At 39.6% G+C, this 18,337-nt stretch overlaps 1 protein-coding gene and 1 long non-coding RNA gene across 2 annotated transcripts; one reads left to right on the forward strand and one right to left on the reverse strand.

Moving 5' to 3' along the window:
* Window positions 1-3,185: 3,185 nt before the first annotated feature.
* Window positions 3,186-10,952, forward strand: LOC113463570. The gene is made up of 2 exons (XR_005507933.1): window positions 3,186-6,251; window positions 6,780-10,952. It is a non-coding gene; the product is annotated as an uncharacterized LOC113463570 (long non-coding RNA).
* A 749-nt stretch (window positions 10,953-11,701) lies between these two features.
* Window positions 11,702-17,969, reverse strand: LOC103719723 (NADH dehydrogenase [ubiquinone] iron-sulfur protein 5-B). Its single transcript, XM_008809099.3, has 2 exons — window positions 17,745-17,969; window positions 11,702-12,150 (listed from the first exon to the last, which is right to left on the reverse strand). Exons 1-2 carry the CDS (start codon window positions 17,892-17,894, stop codon window positions 12,043-12,045), a joined length of 258 nt encoding a protein of 85 aa, XP_008807321.1. The 5' UTR covers window positions 17,895-17,969; the 3' UTR covers window positions 11,702-12,042.
* Window positions 17,970-18,337: the final 368 nt, after the last annotated feature.

An 18,337-nucleotide genomic window follows, 5' to 3' on the forward strand; every position in this document is an offset into this window, starting at 1 on the left:
CAAATACATAATCTTGCAATAGACGCAAAATTCAACAAATTTTCTCTTCTATCTATTATTGAAAAGATACTCAATGGCACCTACACTTTCCAAATATATTTGTTTCACAAAACTTCAATAATAATATTTACAATTTCAAAGTAACCAACATCTTTCAGGAAGGTAGAACTCAACCAAAAAATTTATATCAAAGTTCCAGTGCTAAATCTTCATCCCAAATTTGAGAAAAAGCTGTAATTTCGACTCTCGAAAACAAACTCGTTCATAAATTTTTCGGAAAACACTCCTGCAAAACTCTCACCAAGCACAGCTTGGTAATGTATTTTTACTATTCACTTTTTTCCAATTATTTGCTGCAAGAAAAAAACTGATATAATTCTACCTAACAATGACAGAGAGTTGCTAACAATATTGGTTGCATAAAAACCAAGTACCTGGTAATTTAACAATAACGGTTGCCTCTCCTTCTATTCCATTTATTATCTCTATTTTATTACCAGATAGTAATAATAGTATAATACTCTAATCCAACATTTGCTTCTTTTTTTTTTTTTTTTTTTGCTTAAAGCGGGTGCTTCATACAGTGCGTGTATGAATACACCCAATAAGGTTAAAATACAACAACTCGCGGAGTGTCAATGGCAGCTCCCCTTTCCCCGACCAAAAGAAGTACTCTGAGTGGGGGCCGCGTAGGCAGCCACCCACTCGGCCGCCTCCATTGGCCTTTCTAAATACATGCTTGGCCTGGATGGCCCTTCCATCTCTCATCATCATCACTATGTCGCGGATCAAGGGGTGGTCTGTGCTCTCACCCCTCGACCCCCTCTGAATCCACCCGAGAACCGTGGCCGAGTCGCCCTCCAGAATAATCGAGCTGGCTTGCAACACCACCCGCGCATGTCGAAGACCTGCCCAGGCTGCTCGCAGCTCTGCTCCCGGAACCGATGTGTCAGCCACCGGCGGCCACCGGCGGCCACTACCCTGAAGTGCGGGCCCCGTATGATAAAGCCTGCACTGCCCCCACGTACCGCCATCCAGCACCGACCCATCGAAATTGACCTTGAGGAAGCTCGGGGGGTGGGGGCTCCCAGGTGAAAAACACTGTCTGAGGAGCTGCCGGAGCAGGGGGAACCCCAGGTGTCCCGAGCTGTCAAATGTCTATCTGAATAAAGGATGGGCTTGATCTCTATGACCTGTGCTTGAGCAAGCTCTGCAACAAACCTCGGTGACACCTTGCGCTACGAACATTCCTTACCAGCCAGATCTGATGTGCTGTGCAAGTCACTCTGATGCCTTCCTCACAAGTCTGCGAACTAGCTAGCCACTGCCGTATCACCCTAAGGAACTGTAGCCGCGCACTCCAAGCCCCCTACGGGATTCCTGTCCATTGCCAGATCGACCTCACCCATGTACACTGGAAAAGCACGTGGTCCACCGACTTCTCAGCTCCACACGTCCCGCACTTTGCAGGGATCCCCCAGCCACGCCTGCTCAGCACTGATCTCGTCGGAAGGCGGTCTCAGAACACCTTCCATAAGAAGAGGGCTACCCTCGAGTGGAGTTCGGACCTCCAGATTCAAGTGCAATCCGGCCCCGGCTCGTGCTCCGACTGAATAACATAGGAGAGATCTCCCATTTTAACAGTGGCCCAACTCGAGGTGCCCCACATCCTGACATCTGGCCCCCCACATTCTGGTAACGCAAGGGACCGAATCCTCACAGCTAAGTGTACCCCAAACAAAAGCCGGAGTCTGTCCTCGTCCCACTTTGCTCCTCCTGATGCTAGGAGGTCGCACACTCGTAACCCCTCTACTGTCTTTGTATCAACCATGGACGGCCAGCACCTCAGGGGAAGGGTATCCACCTACGGATCGTTGGTCACGTCAATATTCCGGCCATCGCCAATCAAACACCTGGTGTGTGCTGGCACTATCGGCAGGTACCTCCCGATCTCGTGCCACATGAAAGAGACTCGACGACCCCTCCGTGCCACCTCTGAAACCCCTCGACCATATCTGACTGCCATCACCTGACTCCAGAGGCCATGTGGCTTTAACATAAATCGAGCTACGTGCCGAGCAATGAATGTCTCGCGCCTCTCTATGAGGGACTGCACCCCTAGACCACCCTCACTAGTAGGAAGGCAAATCTGCTTCCAAGCCATCAGATGCACTCCATATCCCAAAAAGGGACGTCTATTCATTGGTGTAAAAAAAAAAATCCACCGAAAAAGGAAACCTTTTATTTTGAAAGCTATTTTAAATAATTTTTTGCTGTTACAATCAAACCTGCCACGCAACAGGAGTCCCATAATAGTTTATACGCGGTGGGACCAATAACCGTATACAATTATTTTTTAAAAAAGGACACCTATTCTTATGAATTTGTTTGGTTCGTGTTAAAAACAAAAAATCAACGGAAAAAAAATGCAGTAGGCTTTGCTGTTACAATCAAACCTGCCACGCAACACGAGTCCCATAATGGTTTATCCGCGGTGGGACCAATAACTGCCTACAAAATTTAAAAAAAACGACACCTGTTTTTATGAATTTGTTTGGTTCGTGTAAAAAAAAAAAATGCAGTAAACTTTTTATTTGAATGGAGTTTTTTTTTAAAAAAATTCCATTGGAAAAAAAACAGCTATGAAAAAACTATTTTTCTACCTTTGAAAATTGAAATTTTTTTAAAACTATCCTTACTTTATAAAAAATTATGAATAAATTTTTTTATTTTATTTAAAATATAATAAATATTTTACATAACCTCTTTTGAATTAGATGGTTAACCAAATATAAGCTAGTTTGAAATATAACATTTTTTCATAATAAATCAAATATGTCAAAATTATTTTTTTTCGGACACTATATTCTCAAAGATCAATTTTTTAAAAAATATTTCAATATTTTTTCTTTCAAACCAAATGAGTTTTAAATAATTTTTCAAAATTAAGCAGCCGCAATAAGGAAAAAAAGATTGCAACAAAAAGGACTACTATTTTTCAGTTAAAAATAAAGAGCAGCGAGGGATTCTACCTGGGGTACTCTTGTTCAACGGTCCAGATTAAAAGCTGCGGTCGCCGGATCGCGTAAGTCGCAAGCAGCGAGGTATGCGTAACGGCCGCATGATGGAACTCCGTATAAGAGCAGCCGCGCGCAACTCTCCTTCTTCTCGGGATGGTTCATCGAGTTCGGTCCGGTTCGTTGGCAACGAAGGCCTCCTTCCTGCTTTTCTATGTTTCTCCTCCTCCTCAAACAAACCCCCATCTTTACTCTGGAAGGTCTGTTGTTGAACAACCCTTCTGCAGCCATTGTTAGACGAAGACGTCGCCGGAGGAGAACTCGAGGGGTTCGGGGATCTTACTACGCTAAGGATTTCTTTTAATCATCTGGTGCCTTTCTCCTTCTTTCTTTCCTTGTTCTTGTTCCTCTTCTTCCAGGTGGGTAATTCGGTGTTCTTCTTCTCTTTCTTCTCTCTCGATTTTGTTCTTTTTCCTTTCGAAGTGGGAAGGAGCGTTGCTTTAAGGTTTATATGAAGAGGCTGGGATGATTCTTGGACCAGGGTTTGCTGCATTGTGAAGCAAAGATCGGCTATTTCTGACGGCCACCTGATCTTGGACGGTCTGCTTCCGTTCTGCAGGCAACCGATTGCAGCCCTTTGATTTGGCTGCAGAGAATCAGTAGGCTGGAAGCACAATGCTTGCTGTATTAAATGGTGAATCTGAGCCGCCTCATCCTCTTCCCTTCTTCACTTTTCTAATTTCTTTGTTCCTGATTTTATCTTCAAGGTTTCTTCAATTTCTTTTCTGATCAGTTCTTCCCATGGCTCCGCGAATTATTCATAGAATTATCAATAGCAGCTAGGTAGGGTTTTGGGAACCCTAATTCTCAATTTTTCTAGTTTGTTGTTGAAAATTAGGGATTGTTTGCTTCTTTTTTTTTCTTTTTTTATTTGCTATAGTGGGCGCATCATACTATGTAAATACGGATAAACACCTAATAAAATCTGAAAACAAAACATCACGAAGTGCTTTAAGCAGCTCTCTCTCTCTCTCGGGTCCATAGAGTACCGCCCGAATGGCAAACCACATAAGCTGCCACCAATCCGCAGCCCCATTGGCCTCCTTAAATAGATGTCGGGCCTGGAAGGCCTCCCCATCCCTCTCCATTGCTCAGATATTTCAAATCAGAAGGTGGTCCCCCCATCCCGCCCGGGCCTTCCTATATCCAACCTATCACAGTGGCCAAGTCATCCTCCAAAATGATAGAGCTGGCGTGCAGGATGCGTCGCACATATCGAAGATCTGCCCATGCAGCTCGCAACTCAGCATCAGGAACCGAGGTATCAGCTGTCTGACAACCACCCGCTGCCACCACCCTCGAACTTGGGTCCTTGATGACAAATTCCGTGCATCCTCGATGCCCTCCATCCACTACTGACCCATCGAGATTGACCTTAAGAAAACTTGAGGGTGGGGGCTCCCAAGTAAAGAACACAGTACGAGGTGCTACTTGAGTTGAAAAGGAGCCTCATATGTCCTGAGCTGTCAAACGCCCACCTGGATAGGTACCATCACTAAACTCCGTTGCCTGTATTTGTGCCCGCTCCGCTACAAACCTCGGAGACAAGTTGCATTCACTAAAGGTCCGAGCGTTCCTGGCCGGCCAGATCTGTTAAGTAATACAAGTAGCTCCAATGGCCACGGGGCGCTGCTGAGGGCTACTCGACCAGTGCCGGATAACCTGTAAAAACTGGTCCCGCATACCTCAGGCATCCTGTGGAAACCCTGAAAGATGCCAGGACCTCCTCGCCCACGCACACTGAAACAACACATGGTCAACTATCTCGTCGTCCCCACACAACGTACACTGGGGAGGTATCCTCGCCCCATGTCTGCTCAACAGCAATTTTGTAGGAAGGCGGTCCCAGACTACCTTTCATAGAAACAATGCCAGTCTTGGGTGTAGACCTAACTGCCAGACCCAAGCACAATCAGGGCCTGCCTCGTGATCGTGCTGCTGTAGGGCCAGAGCGACAGCCCCCACCCTGACTCTGGTCCTACAGGATGATCGCCACACCCGGACATCCAATCCCCCACACCTTGGCACTGGGAGAAACTGCATGCGCTCGGCAAGGGGGTCTCCAAATACCTGCCACAGCTTGTCCCCATCCCACTCCCCTCCTCTTGGGACGAGAAGGTCTCATATTCGCAGTCCGTCATCCTCCTCTATCTATGCTAACCATAGTCGGCCATAAACTCAGGGGTAGGGCATCCACCCACGGGTCCCTCACCATATCGATACTCCTTCCATCACCAATCACCCATCTGGTATTTGCCCAAATAGATGGCAGATACCACCCAATCTCACGCCATTTAAAGGAGACAGTCCGTCTGCGCCGGGTCACCTCTGTTGGCCCCACACAACCATATCTCACCGCCATGACCTGACTCCATAACCCCTGAGGCTCCAGGACGAACCGCACCACGTGTCGGGCAATGATCGCCTCTCGCCTTACTCGAAGAGACTGCACTTCAAGGCCACCCTTCCGGAGAGGCCGGCAAATGCTCTCCTAGGCTACCAAATGCACCCCACGACCCCCTCCATACGAACCTTATAGAAAACTCAGAAAAAGCCTCTCGATCTTGGTCAACACTGTCTGCGGTACCACCGTGTTGGCCATAAGGTATACGGGCATCGAGCTCAACACTGACCCAACCAACGTCAGTCTGCCCATTATGGAGAGAGACGACTCCCGCCAACCCTCCAGCCTGCCCTGAATCCGCTGCACCAAGCCGGAGCATTCCGAGACCCGCAGCCTCCTGCTAGGATTGTTTGCTTGGGATTAGGGTTTATAACATTTTTTTAAAGGTTTGAATTTATTTCCTTCCAACATGTTCTCGGTTTCTTTGATTCGTCTCTCTTATTTTCTTTTTACTTCATTTTTTTCCCAAGTAATGAAAGTGTTGGTCTTGCATGAATTCCTCTTTTCTTCATTATTCTTTGTTGTTTCACTTCTTTTTTCACAAGAGCATGATTGGCTACAGCTTGAAAAATCCCCATTGTTACTCTGCAAATGGAAGTCCTTCTTCTTGCCACAACCTGGTTCTGGAAGCTGGTTTCTGTAATGCTGTTCCCCTTGCTTAGAGGCTGATCAGTGTTTATGTTTTGTTATCATTATTTATCTAAGTCTCCTTTTTTTCAGGAGTTGTAGGAGCTTCCCTAGAAATTTCTCTTGTGCTCGTACTAAACAAGGTTAGCCACTTCGACTTTCCCTTGACGGTGTCCTTTATCCCGTCTATAGCTAATACAACCCTTTGATTATGATGTTGCTGCCTGTTGCATCTATTTTTCTTAATCTTTCTAGTTATCTCAGTAGAGTAGCGGTAATTTGCTCTATTTTGTGCTTTTATTCTTCAAGCATGTTGATCATATTATCGATTATCGATTGCTAGCAAGTGGTGGTGTCAAGGGCTACTGCATAAATTTCCACACAATCTGTTTGAATTTGATTTGCCCTCTGTCCACTAGACCCATCCATGAAATAATCATTTTTTTAACATACCAGTATCATTTGTGTACAGGAATTAATTTTTTGACCACATATTCTTCATAGCAATTCCAAACAAAAGTGCAAACTTTTTCTATTCTTGTAAAATTAAATTTGGGAATTTTGTAGCTATCCTTGTCTATCATAAAAACTTATTTGATGATTAGATGGAAGCGGAAATAAAATGTTAAAAAGCATGTCCTCTGTAATCTAGAAGGTTTGTTGTTATGCAGGCTACTGCAGCCTCTGGAGATCGCATAAGCTTTCGAGTAACTGGTACCAAATAAGCCTTTGCTCATATTCAAGCTCCAGATGCCATTTCTTTTTCTGTTTTCCTAGTTTATTTTGTTTGTTAAATATTATAAATTATTCTTTTATCAACAACTTATGAATTTTAATGTCAAGGGCATTTTTTCGGAAACTTCTAGAAGTATCTGTTTTTTGACGTTCATCATGGTAATCATGTGAAAGTCTGCCCCCTCCTAAAACAGTGATTCTCTTATTACTACATATGGCTTCTTCTTGGTGGTTGAGTTGGAGGTGGTATCTATATCCTAATTTTCTTTTCTTATTTCTAATCAAAAATCAGGGAGGACTTACCCAGGAGGGGTTAGTCTTCTGGTGGTTCTGTTATGATCTGTGATGCGTAATCAGATCTGTTATCATTCTTTCCCTCATATTGCAATTACTTTCATCATCACCAAAACTTAAGCACTAAGATTAGAGGTGTCGAGCTGGTGAGGAAGGTTCAGAGTTTGGAGAGCAGTGAGTGTTTCGAAATCCTTCTTTTTTTGTTGGATAGTGCATTGGAGTATTACAGGTGCAGATCTCTGCTTTCTTGGACAAGGTATTATCAAAATTTCTTCTTTTTTTTTGTTGCTATTTCCAAATTTGACAAATTTTCCTAGATTTGTATTTGAATTTCTAGTATTGGTTGAATAATGACTTATTCCAGTGGATTTTTTCCTGGTTATTTCCAAGCACTGATAAGTTTCTCTAGATATGCTAATTTATTAACTAGTCTTGGCACGTATCATTTTTAGTTAATTTATTTTTTATTTAGTTTGCTGAATGAATGCTTGAATCCTAATAAGCTGTAAATGCAATTGCAAAATATTCAGATCTATGACTGGACCAAGGGGTTTATATAATATATATGGATCTTATAACGCATGAACAAACATTATGTCGGTTCACTATTGTACGCCATGAAATTACCTGTTTTGATATGCCATTCTGAAATTCAACTTGAATTGCAAAAGTTATTTAAGAACTGCATGAATACCATTGATATGTTTGTATATTAGGAATTAGACTTACTTTATTATGCAATTCTGGTTTCAGTTCTCATGTAGACTCTTCATAATGAAAAGCTTAGTAGCATAATTGTCATCCAGGTCTTTTTTACATCAAATGAGTGGTCAGATAGAGAAGAACTTTAAGTTGAAAACTTAGTACAGGAATCAGTGTTCAGCTTAGTGAAATCATTTTTCCAAAGTGTAAATTCAGGACACCTTAAATCTGATTTTCCTTTTTCTTCATGTGGAACTCAATTTGATATTCACTGCACTGCCTTGGGCTGATACTTTAAATCAAAAATTGTAAAAATTTCCTCCAAGTGGCAAAAGAAACGAGAAATCTATCTATCAATATCTATCTAATTATCTATCTATCTATATATATATATATATAAATATAATCAACCTTTTTTAACCTTTTGTTACTGCTTTCGTCGTCTTAGGTTAGGATTTAACCTCCTGCAACTACCTGCAGAATCACTGTTATAGACAATCCTGATTTATTGACCTTTTGTTCTTCTGATTCTTTTCTAATGTACCATGGGGAAAAATGTCTGCATAAAAATACTAAAACAAGTTATTTTGGTTATTTTGTTATAGTAAGACAATTTTATATGACTATACTAGAATGATCTATATTCTTGTATTCTTCAATATCCCTATGTTTTTATTATTACTTGAGAAAGAATAATTTAACTAACAGAGCAAAATATTAAAGAGAGCAGCGATGCATTGAGATGTAGAACAAATGAAGCTTCCTATTTTGGCAGCAAGCCTTCCAAATCTTTTCAGCAATTTTATGATCTCAAATGCTGTCTACATATTTTTTAAGTTATGCCAGAAGTGATGAGTAGTTTTGGATGAATCCACCAATTCTCATCTGACTTATCAATATCTCTCCCGGCACTGTGTGATTAGATTGCTTATGCAATAAAATGAGGGTAAAATGAACGCTGCATAGGTGTTGCTAGGACTTAATGGGGTGATTTATTTAGCAAGAGCTTGGACCTTTTGGCATTCTGAGCTCTGGAATGGAGACATCCTGATCTAACAACAAACAGGGGTAGTGCTGGTCTACTGCCTTCCAAAAGCTTTTATGTCGAACATTGTACATTCCTATGATGCGTAGCTGCGCATAGTATACCTTCAAAGTTCAAAGTTGAAATACAGAGTAAGTGCTGCATGTACTCTGTATGGTTCTTTTTAATCATGGTCATATGCAAGGATACAAGATTAGCTTGCCTTGGCAAATTTTATAATTTTGCATAAACTTGGGAAATCATTTAAGATCAGAAATTTAGGGAGAGAAAAATGGGCTGTGATTATTGCTAATGGGCAACTTGAATTTATAATAAGTTTTTTTTTTTTTTTTTGAGAGGGAAGTCATAAAAAATTAAGAATTGTATATGGAAAATCAGGAAGTATTTGTTTCCATATTATCTTGAAAGAAGTATATGTTTTAAGTGAAGCTGGAATTAAATAGATGGATAAATGAAAGAATCTCTAATTGAACAATGATCATGCATTTTCTAATAATATGGATAATTTTTTTATTGTGGCTGTAGTATGGTGGGGGGTTGAGGTAGGTTTTTTACTAGCTACTTTGCTGTATTTCTTCCTCCTATATCAATGCATTGTGGTGGTCGCAGGTAAGAAATGGTTTCGGGCAAACTTAGTTATTTACGCTGAAAAAATGTAGCACAAAGCTTTGCTGGTGCCAGATAAAATGGGGGGAAGTGTTATACTTTATGCTGGCATCTTGGCAGCTCACAGGTACTCCTCCAAGGTGGTATTGGCTCCAAAATAGCATTTCAGTTTTCAAACATGCCTACCTTGTTCGTACTATTCCTCATGCTGCACATTCTAACAACTCAGGCTTCTTACTTGAAGCAGCTTATCTCCTTCTTCTGCTTCCTACCTTTTTCCCCCTTTGTGGGCAGCTGCAGGGTCAAACCCTATTTTGAGGGGATGCTCCAGGAAACAGCAACCTGTGCTTAACTGACTTGCCGTGGCCCAATACCTCTGATTCATGGGCTCATGGCTTATAGGGGGCATGACAGGTTTTGTGAGGCAATCCATCTTTTATCCATTACAGGTTCGTTGGATGCCCTGTGATATAGTGGAGATCAACTTTGATGACTCACATAAGGTTGGCCAAGCTGGTATTGGTTTTACCATTAGGGATCGCCTTGAGCGTCTCATTTATGCTGGATCTAGAATTTTACATGGTACTTATTTCCTTGGTTGAACTGAGAGCAGCTTGGGAAGCAATTAATGTGGCTATTTGAATAGATTATGGTTGGAGGGTGACTCCAATAGGGTGATAAAATGGATCAGTGCCCCTCATGATTGCTCAGCTTCTCACCATCCTTTGTTGCTAGACATTATTCCTTTCAAGGATCAGCTTCTGTATTCCAAAGTATCTCACTCCCATCTTTTGTGAAGCTAATCAACCAGCAGATTGGCTAGCAGGAAAATATTCGATTTCGAGTTTCCTACTGACCCCTTACCTTCGCCGCCCCCAACCTATGGCAGATTTCTCCAAATATATTTTTCGAATATTTGAATCTCTTGAGACCTTAGTTTCCCACTGACAAAAAGAGGGAAAAAAAGAGAAAGAGGTTCATGATGAGAACATGTTCCCCTGTATTTAAGCTGTTTCCTTTGCACCCTTCAGATGACAAAGCCATGGAGGGTTTCTACCAAAGAAACTTCGCTATTCCATGGAATTACCATGGTTGGTTTGTGATGTGGAAGGTGGTGGACAGAGATTTCAGGTTTAAAAGGAGTTGATGCTCTTAGTGTGTACAGTTCCTCCTTCTCAGTTCACGAGCGACCAATCATCAGCTCATCCATATGATGCTTGGCAGGTAATTTAGAAATGATACACTAGCAGTGAAGGCAAGCTGTGTTTTTTTTTTTAATATAGATTTTGGAAAAACTGAGAGGAAAATATTTGGCCGCTAAGTAACATAAAGAATATATCTACACACATTTCTCTCTCTGTATAATATATATATGTATACACGCACATATATGTGTGTGTGCACACACAATAATGTACTTATGTAGAGTTTTCTCTCTCTATATAAATCTAATTTTCTGGGATATCTCAGTACCAACTGCTTTAAGGAGTTGGTTTTCTTTGACGCTGGAATCAAATTCGATCGAACAGAGTTTGCTGGACTGTCATGGCAAGCATCTGAAAGCTATGCATGGATCACAATGAGAAACCAGCTATGATCACATGATGTTGAATAAAAGAGTTCTTGTGAGAACCGCCGTTGTGCTTCGTACCCCACACCACAAACGGTTCGCCCGTTGGGAAGCTGTCATACTTGGGAGCGAAGAGCTTAACACCAACCATTTGGGCTTTAATTGGAGTTTGTACTGTTTTTTTTTGGCATTGGTACTGTGTCATGCAGCCACTTATATTTTCACAGATTATCGCGATCAATATGACACGCATACAAAGTCAAGCATTAAAGAGCTTGCAGGAGTCAATTACCGAAAAAAAGAGCTTTGCAGGAGTGTGCCAGGGGAGCTCAGGAATCATTATGTGACATGCTAACAATGACAGCATAATAATATTCGGGTTGCCGTGATTAGGTTACCAAAGCCAGCATAAAATATTAATTGACCTAATAACCAAATTAACAATTGCGCAAAAACATGTTATGAAGTAATGGAAGTGATGAAAACAAATTAACAAAACATGTTTCTTTGTCCTCAGAGTAAATCATGGAGCTTTGGGACCACTCTTAACATAATTCAACCAATGCCTCCTTGAAAGGTTCCCATTATCCATAAGAAGAATTCGGATCAAGCAGTGAAATAGAAAGTATTATACATGAAAAGGCATAAAATCAATTATCCTGTTATTCATCGATATATACCTCACAAATCTAGAAACCTGGCAACACACGCAACCATTATCATTCTGATGTTCAGCATGTCAAATATGATGAGCCAAAAGAAAATGAGCAATCAAACGAAATATTTTTCTTAATCCTCACTGAAAATCAGACCAAATTTTAAACAAAATGGTAGCCTTGTTCAGGTTATTATGGTTCTTAGCTTGGCCTTGGAATCGGCCAAGCATATGACACGAACACTGAATTAAAAACAGTCAATGTGAAACACAAGCATCCGCTCAACAATTAGTCCTCAGCATGGTAATAGATACTTGTGATGACTGCTAATGATGAGTGTTCGTACCACGCTCTTCAGCTTCCTCCTCAGCCTTCCTTGCAGCTGCTCTGATTTGACGTTGCTCCTCTTTATAAATTCTGTTTCTTCGTTGGAACTGCAACAAATTTCACTTAGTTAAGGCAGGAATTGTATCTAGAACTTTTATTATCTTCATAATATCGTCCATAAGTAAAAGACATGCAGCTTCATGCTTGTATTTCATCAAGGATCTTTACAGTATATCGGAGCTGATATTATTACCCCTAGAAACACAGATAGGTGCAAGCTTCTAATGTCTAAGACCCTAATCCCCTCCTGTCAGTTTTAACCATGCTGAAAATTGAAAGGTAGAGCAGTGAGTTCTAACATTACAACTGTCAGATAATTAGCACCTGGTTTTCAGATGTGGACATGACTATTCATCGAAAATGTTATTAACAAAAAAACATTTTTTTCAATACTCGTGCAATTTTTTTAATCATGAAATGTAATTTATTTGGTAGCTCCATCATGTCAAGTTTCCCAGCATTTACCAACTGATGTCATTAAACTTGTCTTGGGTTTTACGTACGCATATTAAATGACTCAGAGAGTTTCCAGTACCATATTGTTCCAAGGAAGACCATAGATAAGACATTATGGAAATAGACATGCAATCAGAATTCTCATTTCAGGCAATTATTATTTGAAAAATCAGACTCTTTAACAGAAAGGTACATAAACTATCAAACACATTCAAAGCTCTCAAAATTTCTCATCCCACTCAAAGATTTTACAGAGATGACATCTGCATGTTTTGACATCTATGCCTTCTAGTTCTTGTTTGTAATTTAAATATCAATAGTAAAAAGAAAAAGATGCGGCTAAGCAAGCAGCTCATGTGAATGTTACTTTGCAGGTAGTACTGAGAGCCACAGGAAGCCTCTTTTTATGCAATTGGGATCTTGGATCCACTTGTAGCTAAATGATTTCTATGTTGCATAGAGCCACAGACATACAGTCATACAGACATGCTTGCTTAGCCATAGACATATACATGTGCCTACTTTACTAATTTCAGTTCTTATACATCTCTTCGTCATACATGTTTCTCTTTATATATGAAGACATGTGCTTATTTCTTATACCGACCCACCATGCAAGCTGATTCAGGAATTGCAGTTAAATGAAAGCCCCATAACGTAGAAGGGATTAGCATGGTTTGACAACTTTGTCAATCCATCATGAACCAACTAGTAGTTTTAATCAAATGATGCAGAACACAAAGTTTAATGTGCTAGTAAGTCTACTCAGATGACCATCGATATCCATGCATGGGGCTCTTACTAAAATGCCTATTTTCTGTACTTCCATGCCTCAATTGAAATTTCCATCATTCATTGCTTGTTCCTTATAAAAAAACATAACTTTAGGTGAGTGGAATATATTATGGCATAGCAACCTTTCAAATGAAACAATACGCTGTCATTGGATCATACACTCTCACTGGATCATGTTTAATTAACTCCTCTTCAATTAGGTGGTAGTAGTCGAAGACTGTAAATTTAAGTTGTTTGTTACCCCAGATCAAGATCTGATCTTAAGGAAGAGCTTGGAGGGGAACCGCAACATGTAGCTTTATGCTGCTACAACTGCATTGTCCTCTTCAATTGAAAAGCTAAACATTCAGAAATCTGTTGACTGATACATCAGGAGAAAAAAAGCGCATTTTGAAATCTTGCACTAATGAAGTTGTATACGAGGGTCAAAGAAAAAAATGGATAACACAAAATAATACAATCAAGATTGGAGATCATGTGTTAATGGTGAGACAAAACAGAAATTTGGGAACAAAAAGGATTACATCATTAAATCAATTTGCTGCAATTTTAATTTATTTTGCTCTCTTTTTCAGTTATTGCAGGTCTTCAATCTGATCAAGGTAAGAAAATTGTCTCCATTTTGGTCAAGCTTGTCAAGTTTCAACTTGCATTCAGAGTTGCAGTCAAAATTAAGAAATATGATGAATTAGGTTAGAAAAAATAAGAGAAAAACAAAATAAGCGAAGGAAACATATATTAAAACATATTGTATCGTTTGCAATAATACTAATTCTTGGATACTTGATAGTCTAAATATCTATAGCGGTAAAATATACTAACATAGAACTACATATGAATATGAAACTTGATATAATCATTACCATTGTTTAAGCAGCAAGTCTCAACATAAAAATTATAGTATACTAAGTATGAAAAAGACCATGATTAGATGTACCTCATTTAAATGTCTTGAGGATTTAAGCTAAGATTAACAAATCCAAGCTCAAATCTTTGCATAGACTCCTTTTCTCCTGCTTCTTTTTGAAGATACGCTTATGAATCCAAAATTATTCTCTATGTCTGGAAAAAGCAACCTTTTACTTAAACTTCTTGAAGTCAAACACTCAAATGTTTATAATCTTTAAAATCCCACAAAATATATGGTCAATATCAAGAAAGTACTTATTTTAGATAGGTTAGATTTATCATTAATAAGTATTTTCCCTTTAACTAAAAACCCAAAGTTGATGCCATTAAGTCAATTTTACTTATAGAAATGGAGAAATGGCAAAAAAATGTAAAAACAATTCCAAAAATGATATTAGATACCCATATTATGAATAAAAGCAGCAATATATAATCAGTTTCAGCCTGAAAATAGCAAAAACCACCAAAAGAGGATCAAACTTGGTCAATCTTGCTGAATTAAATCTAAACCAGCTCAGTTTGCTCAGTTTTGAATTGTTTCGAGCTGAAACCGGCCTGTTTTTGGCTGAAACATATCAGTTTCAGCCAAAATTTCAATCCTTGGATCTAATTTTATGTGTCTAGGCACATCATTTACATATTTTAGGCATCTACTTTTTTGAATAACAGAGATTATATCACACCCTAGTCATTTTTAAGCTTTTATTTGTTTTTGTTTTACCAGGCAGCACCAGCTTACCTAAGACATCAGTAAAAGGGAAGCAAGGTGTATTGGGGCCCACATCCCTTTAGGAGAGATGATAGAAGAACATCTACCCATTCTCTTCTCATGTAATAAAAGGAGCATCCATTTCTCCTTGCTCCTTGGGCACCTAAACAGTAGAAGAGACTCAAAGAATTGAAGAGAATCACGTGTGCGTGCAAACAAAAAAAAAGAAAAGAAAGAAAAGTAAAGGAACAGAGGTAATTGTCCTCCCAAGCCTGTCATCCACTTGTCTCACATCAGGATATCAAAGAAGATTTAAGGCAGACAGCCCTCCCAAGTCCCAACTCCCAAATCATCTGTCCACTCCTACCATATCCAGGTATGCAAGAAATTTTCTTATTCCTCTAAGCTCCACTGTAGGATTTTTGCAGAATCCTATTATCCTTAGGATTAGTTCTCCTCGATCCTTTTTCCTTCAACTTCTGGCTGATTATCGTCAGCCCAAGGTTTGTCCGCTGCCTTTGGAGGGCCTCCACATTCCTCACATGCAGATCTTCTTCACTTTGTCCAGAAATTTTCAGTTCTCAAGTCTAAAGTCAGGTCTCGACTCAGCCCAAGGCTTGTCCTCTGCCTTTGGAGGGTCTCCACGTTCCTCACTTGCAGAACTTCTGAACTCTGTCCACAAAGTATTGGTGTTCTCAAGTCTAACATTCAAGTCTTATAAACATTGTAAATCGGCCATCAGAGAACTAGTCTAGACCACAAAAAGAAACACATACGGACAAGAATTTAAACACGGCATCCTTCATATTCTTATTAATAATTAAAAAGAAAACTGAAGGGAATGGATTATATAGCTGGAACAAATTTATCCCCTCGCCCCTTCATCTATGGATAGTTTTTGGGGATTGCCCCTTGGTCGTATGAGCTTAATATCTTTAAGCAATAAAGTAGATCTTCCTACAAGCAACTAGCCATATAGGTTTCATGGCAGGCCCCCATCTTGCCTAAACCTGGTTTCTGCATCAATTTCTAGAGGGCTAACATCATGTTGACAACTGGTTCTAAAATCTTCTCAATTCTTAGTGGAGTCTTCTCAACTATGAGTTCTGCTGCCATATTTTACAAGGACAAGGGCTCAGTGATGATGATGGTTACTAGCTAGAATAAAGATATTTCAAAGGAAAAGACATTGTAAAAATGCTTTAACTTCTGTTGTTGCACACTTCTAAGAGAAAAATATACAGACAATTAGAATTTGTTCGGCCCCAGTATACATATAATGCCCATAGCTACCATAACAACCATTGTTGATACATTTTCTTCATAATAGGTTAGAATTTCTTTTAAAAAAGGAATAGTGTAATGCAGGCAAAAAGTTTATGATTTCTAGCAAAGTGATTAAACCAAATTGGAATAAACTGAAGGAAGAAGCTGACATATCCCATAGGTAAGAGAAGCAGAATAAATAAGAGCAGCCATGTCATTTTAAAAGATTATTAACAAGATATATTCTTACTAAACCATAACCATAGCCATCTAGCCTTTTCCCACCTATCTAGGGCGAGCTTTATGGATCCTCATTTGCCAATCATTCATCAAGAAATATTCTCACTATCAACATCTAACAGCCAATATATAGAACAAACCAAGTACCCATTATCATTTTATAACAATAACATTACCAACATAGGTAACATCAGAATTGACATAATCATAACCATTCCTTATTATCCGCATAAGCTCAGAATACATATCTAAAGAAAAAAGATATAAGATTAAAATGTATCATTCATATACAACAACAATCCATATTAATTTGCTCAAATCTCAACCACACATCTGTCAAATCAAAAGGGAATATTCCATAGTCAACAGTTAGTCTTCCTTTTCAATTGTCATTTGTAGTTCATGTTTGTGTGCAATAAAAATCCTTCTCCTGGCAACATTCCTACAAAGGAAGTCATGTCTTCATAAGGATCCATGTCAACTTTAACCCGTCATTTTCTCTCAACCAATTCTCTCATTTTTGTTTGATTTAACAGAAAAAGAATGAAACAGTTGTCATTTTTTGTTCCCTAAGAGTATTCCCCTACCTCAAGCAATAGTGCCTGCGATCACCAATGATGTCAAGAGATAAGATATCTATGTATCCATATACACCTAGGAACATATAACTATCAACATATACATGTGGAGAGAGAGAGAGAGAGATGGAGCCAGTTCGAGCTCTTTAAACTAACCCTCAGTATCTACTTTAACTTCAGAAACTAAAGGGACAGCAACAAATTCTCTTTTTTATTTCTTTTTGCCTGTTGTGGAAAAATGGAGAGAGAAACTCTCTTTCTCTCTCTAGTTAGGTTTTCTCTGAATCTTTCGCTAAATAATACAGATTGATAGGAGAACTACCTTGTTCCAGTTTTTACCCACTGCAACATCTATGTTAGTCTTGATTGACCAAAATCTCATCAATTACACTACCTATCACATCTCAGGAAGCGGCTTCCAGAAATAATGTTTCAGATCCTTCTCTATTCGAAGAAATGGGGTCCCAATAGTACCTTGCATCAGATTTTCGTGAAATCAATACGAATGGAACAATTAAACAAATCTCCTAGCTAATAGCCAAAACCTTTTCAACACCAGCATCCAAAAATTAAGCCATGATTTGTCGATGGATGATATGATCAAGCGACATATGAAGAATTTGTTGAAATTAAAAGTAGATGAGGAATAAAATTTATTTATTTTTTTTGTTTTCGGATTAGAAAAGACCTCTTTGGCGTGGTGGATGCACTCGAGGTAGTCCTCGCGGAGGAGGGCGCAGTCCCTGGGCTCGCGGCAGCCGGATATGCACTCGCTGAAGTCCGCCCAGAAGTCGTAGCACCGCCCCTTGTTCCCCGTTATCCCCCACCCCGACGCCATCCCTCTCTCTCTCGTTCCGGCCCTCTACGGATCCAGTGGAGCGAGGAAGACTAAATGATGGGAAGCAAGCAATCTAAACCGTTGCTATGTGCCTGATATCTCGGCAAGCAATCTAAACCGTTGCTATGTGCCGATATCTCGGCCTTTTTTTTTTCTTTCTTTTTTTTCTTTTTTGCATGAGCGTACTCGCAGCTGAAAGCGTAAAATAATCAAAGTATAAAATATGTTCTAGTACCACCAGCACATACTCCAAAAACCCCATAAGACGGCTCTAAAATAATATGCAGCAAAAAAAGCGATCCAGTCTGCCGCACTGTTCGTCTCCATTCATTGCCATCTGATCTGGTGAACCAATATTAACTTGGCTAAGACACTATAAATTAGAATAAATTATTAAAAAATTCAAAATTTATATTTATTATACTTATACTGATAATTTATAA

This window comes from Phoenix dactylifera, unplaced genomic scaffold (assembly GCF_009389715.1).
Source record: "Phoenix dactylifera cultivar Barhee BC4 unplaced genomic scaffold, palm_55x_up_171113_PBpolish2nd_filt_p 000311F, whole genome shotgun sequence".
Taxonomy (NCBI): Eukaryota; Viridiplantae; Streptophyta; class Magnoliopsida; order Arecales; family Arecaceae; genus Phoenix; species Phoenix dactylifera.

Excerpts from the sequence above, each read along its gene's own strand:
- LOC103719723 (XM_008809099.3), bottom strand. The coding sequence starts at position 17,894 with ATGGCGTCGGGGTGGGGGATAACGGGGAACAAGGGGCGGTGCTACGAC. Across the intron at positions 12,151-17,744 it reads GCATCCACCACGCCAAAGAG|TTCCAACGAAGAAACAGAAT; the intron begins GTCTTTTCTAAT and ends AATTTGTTGCAG.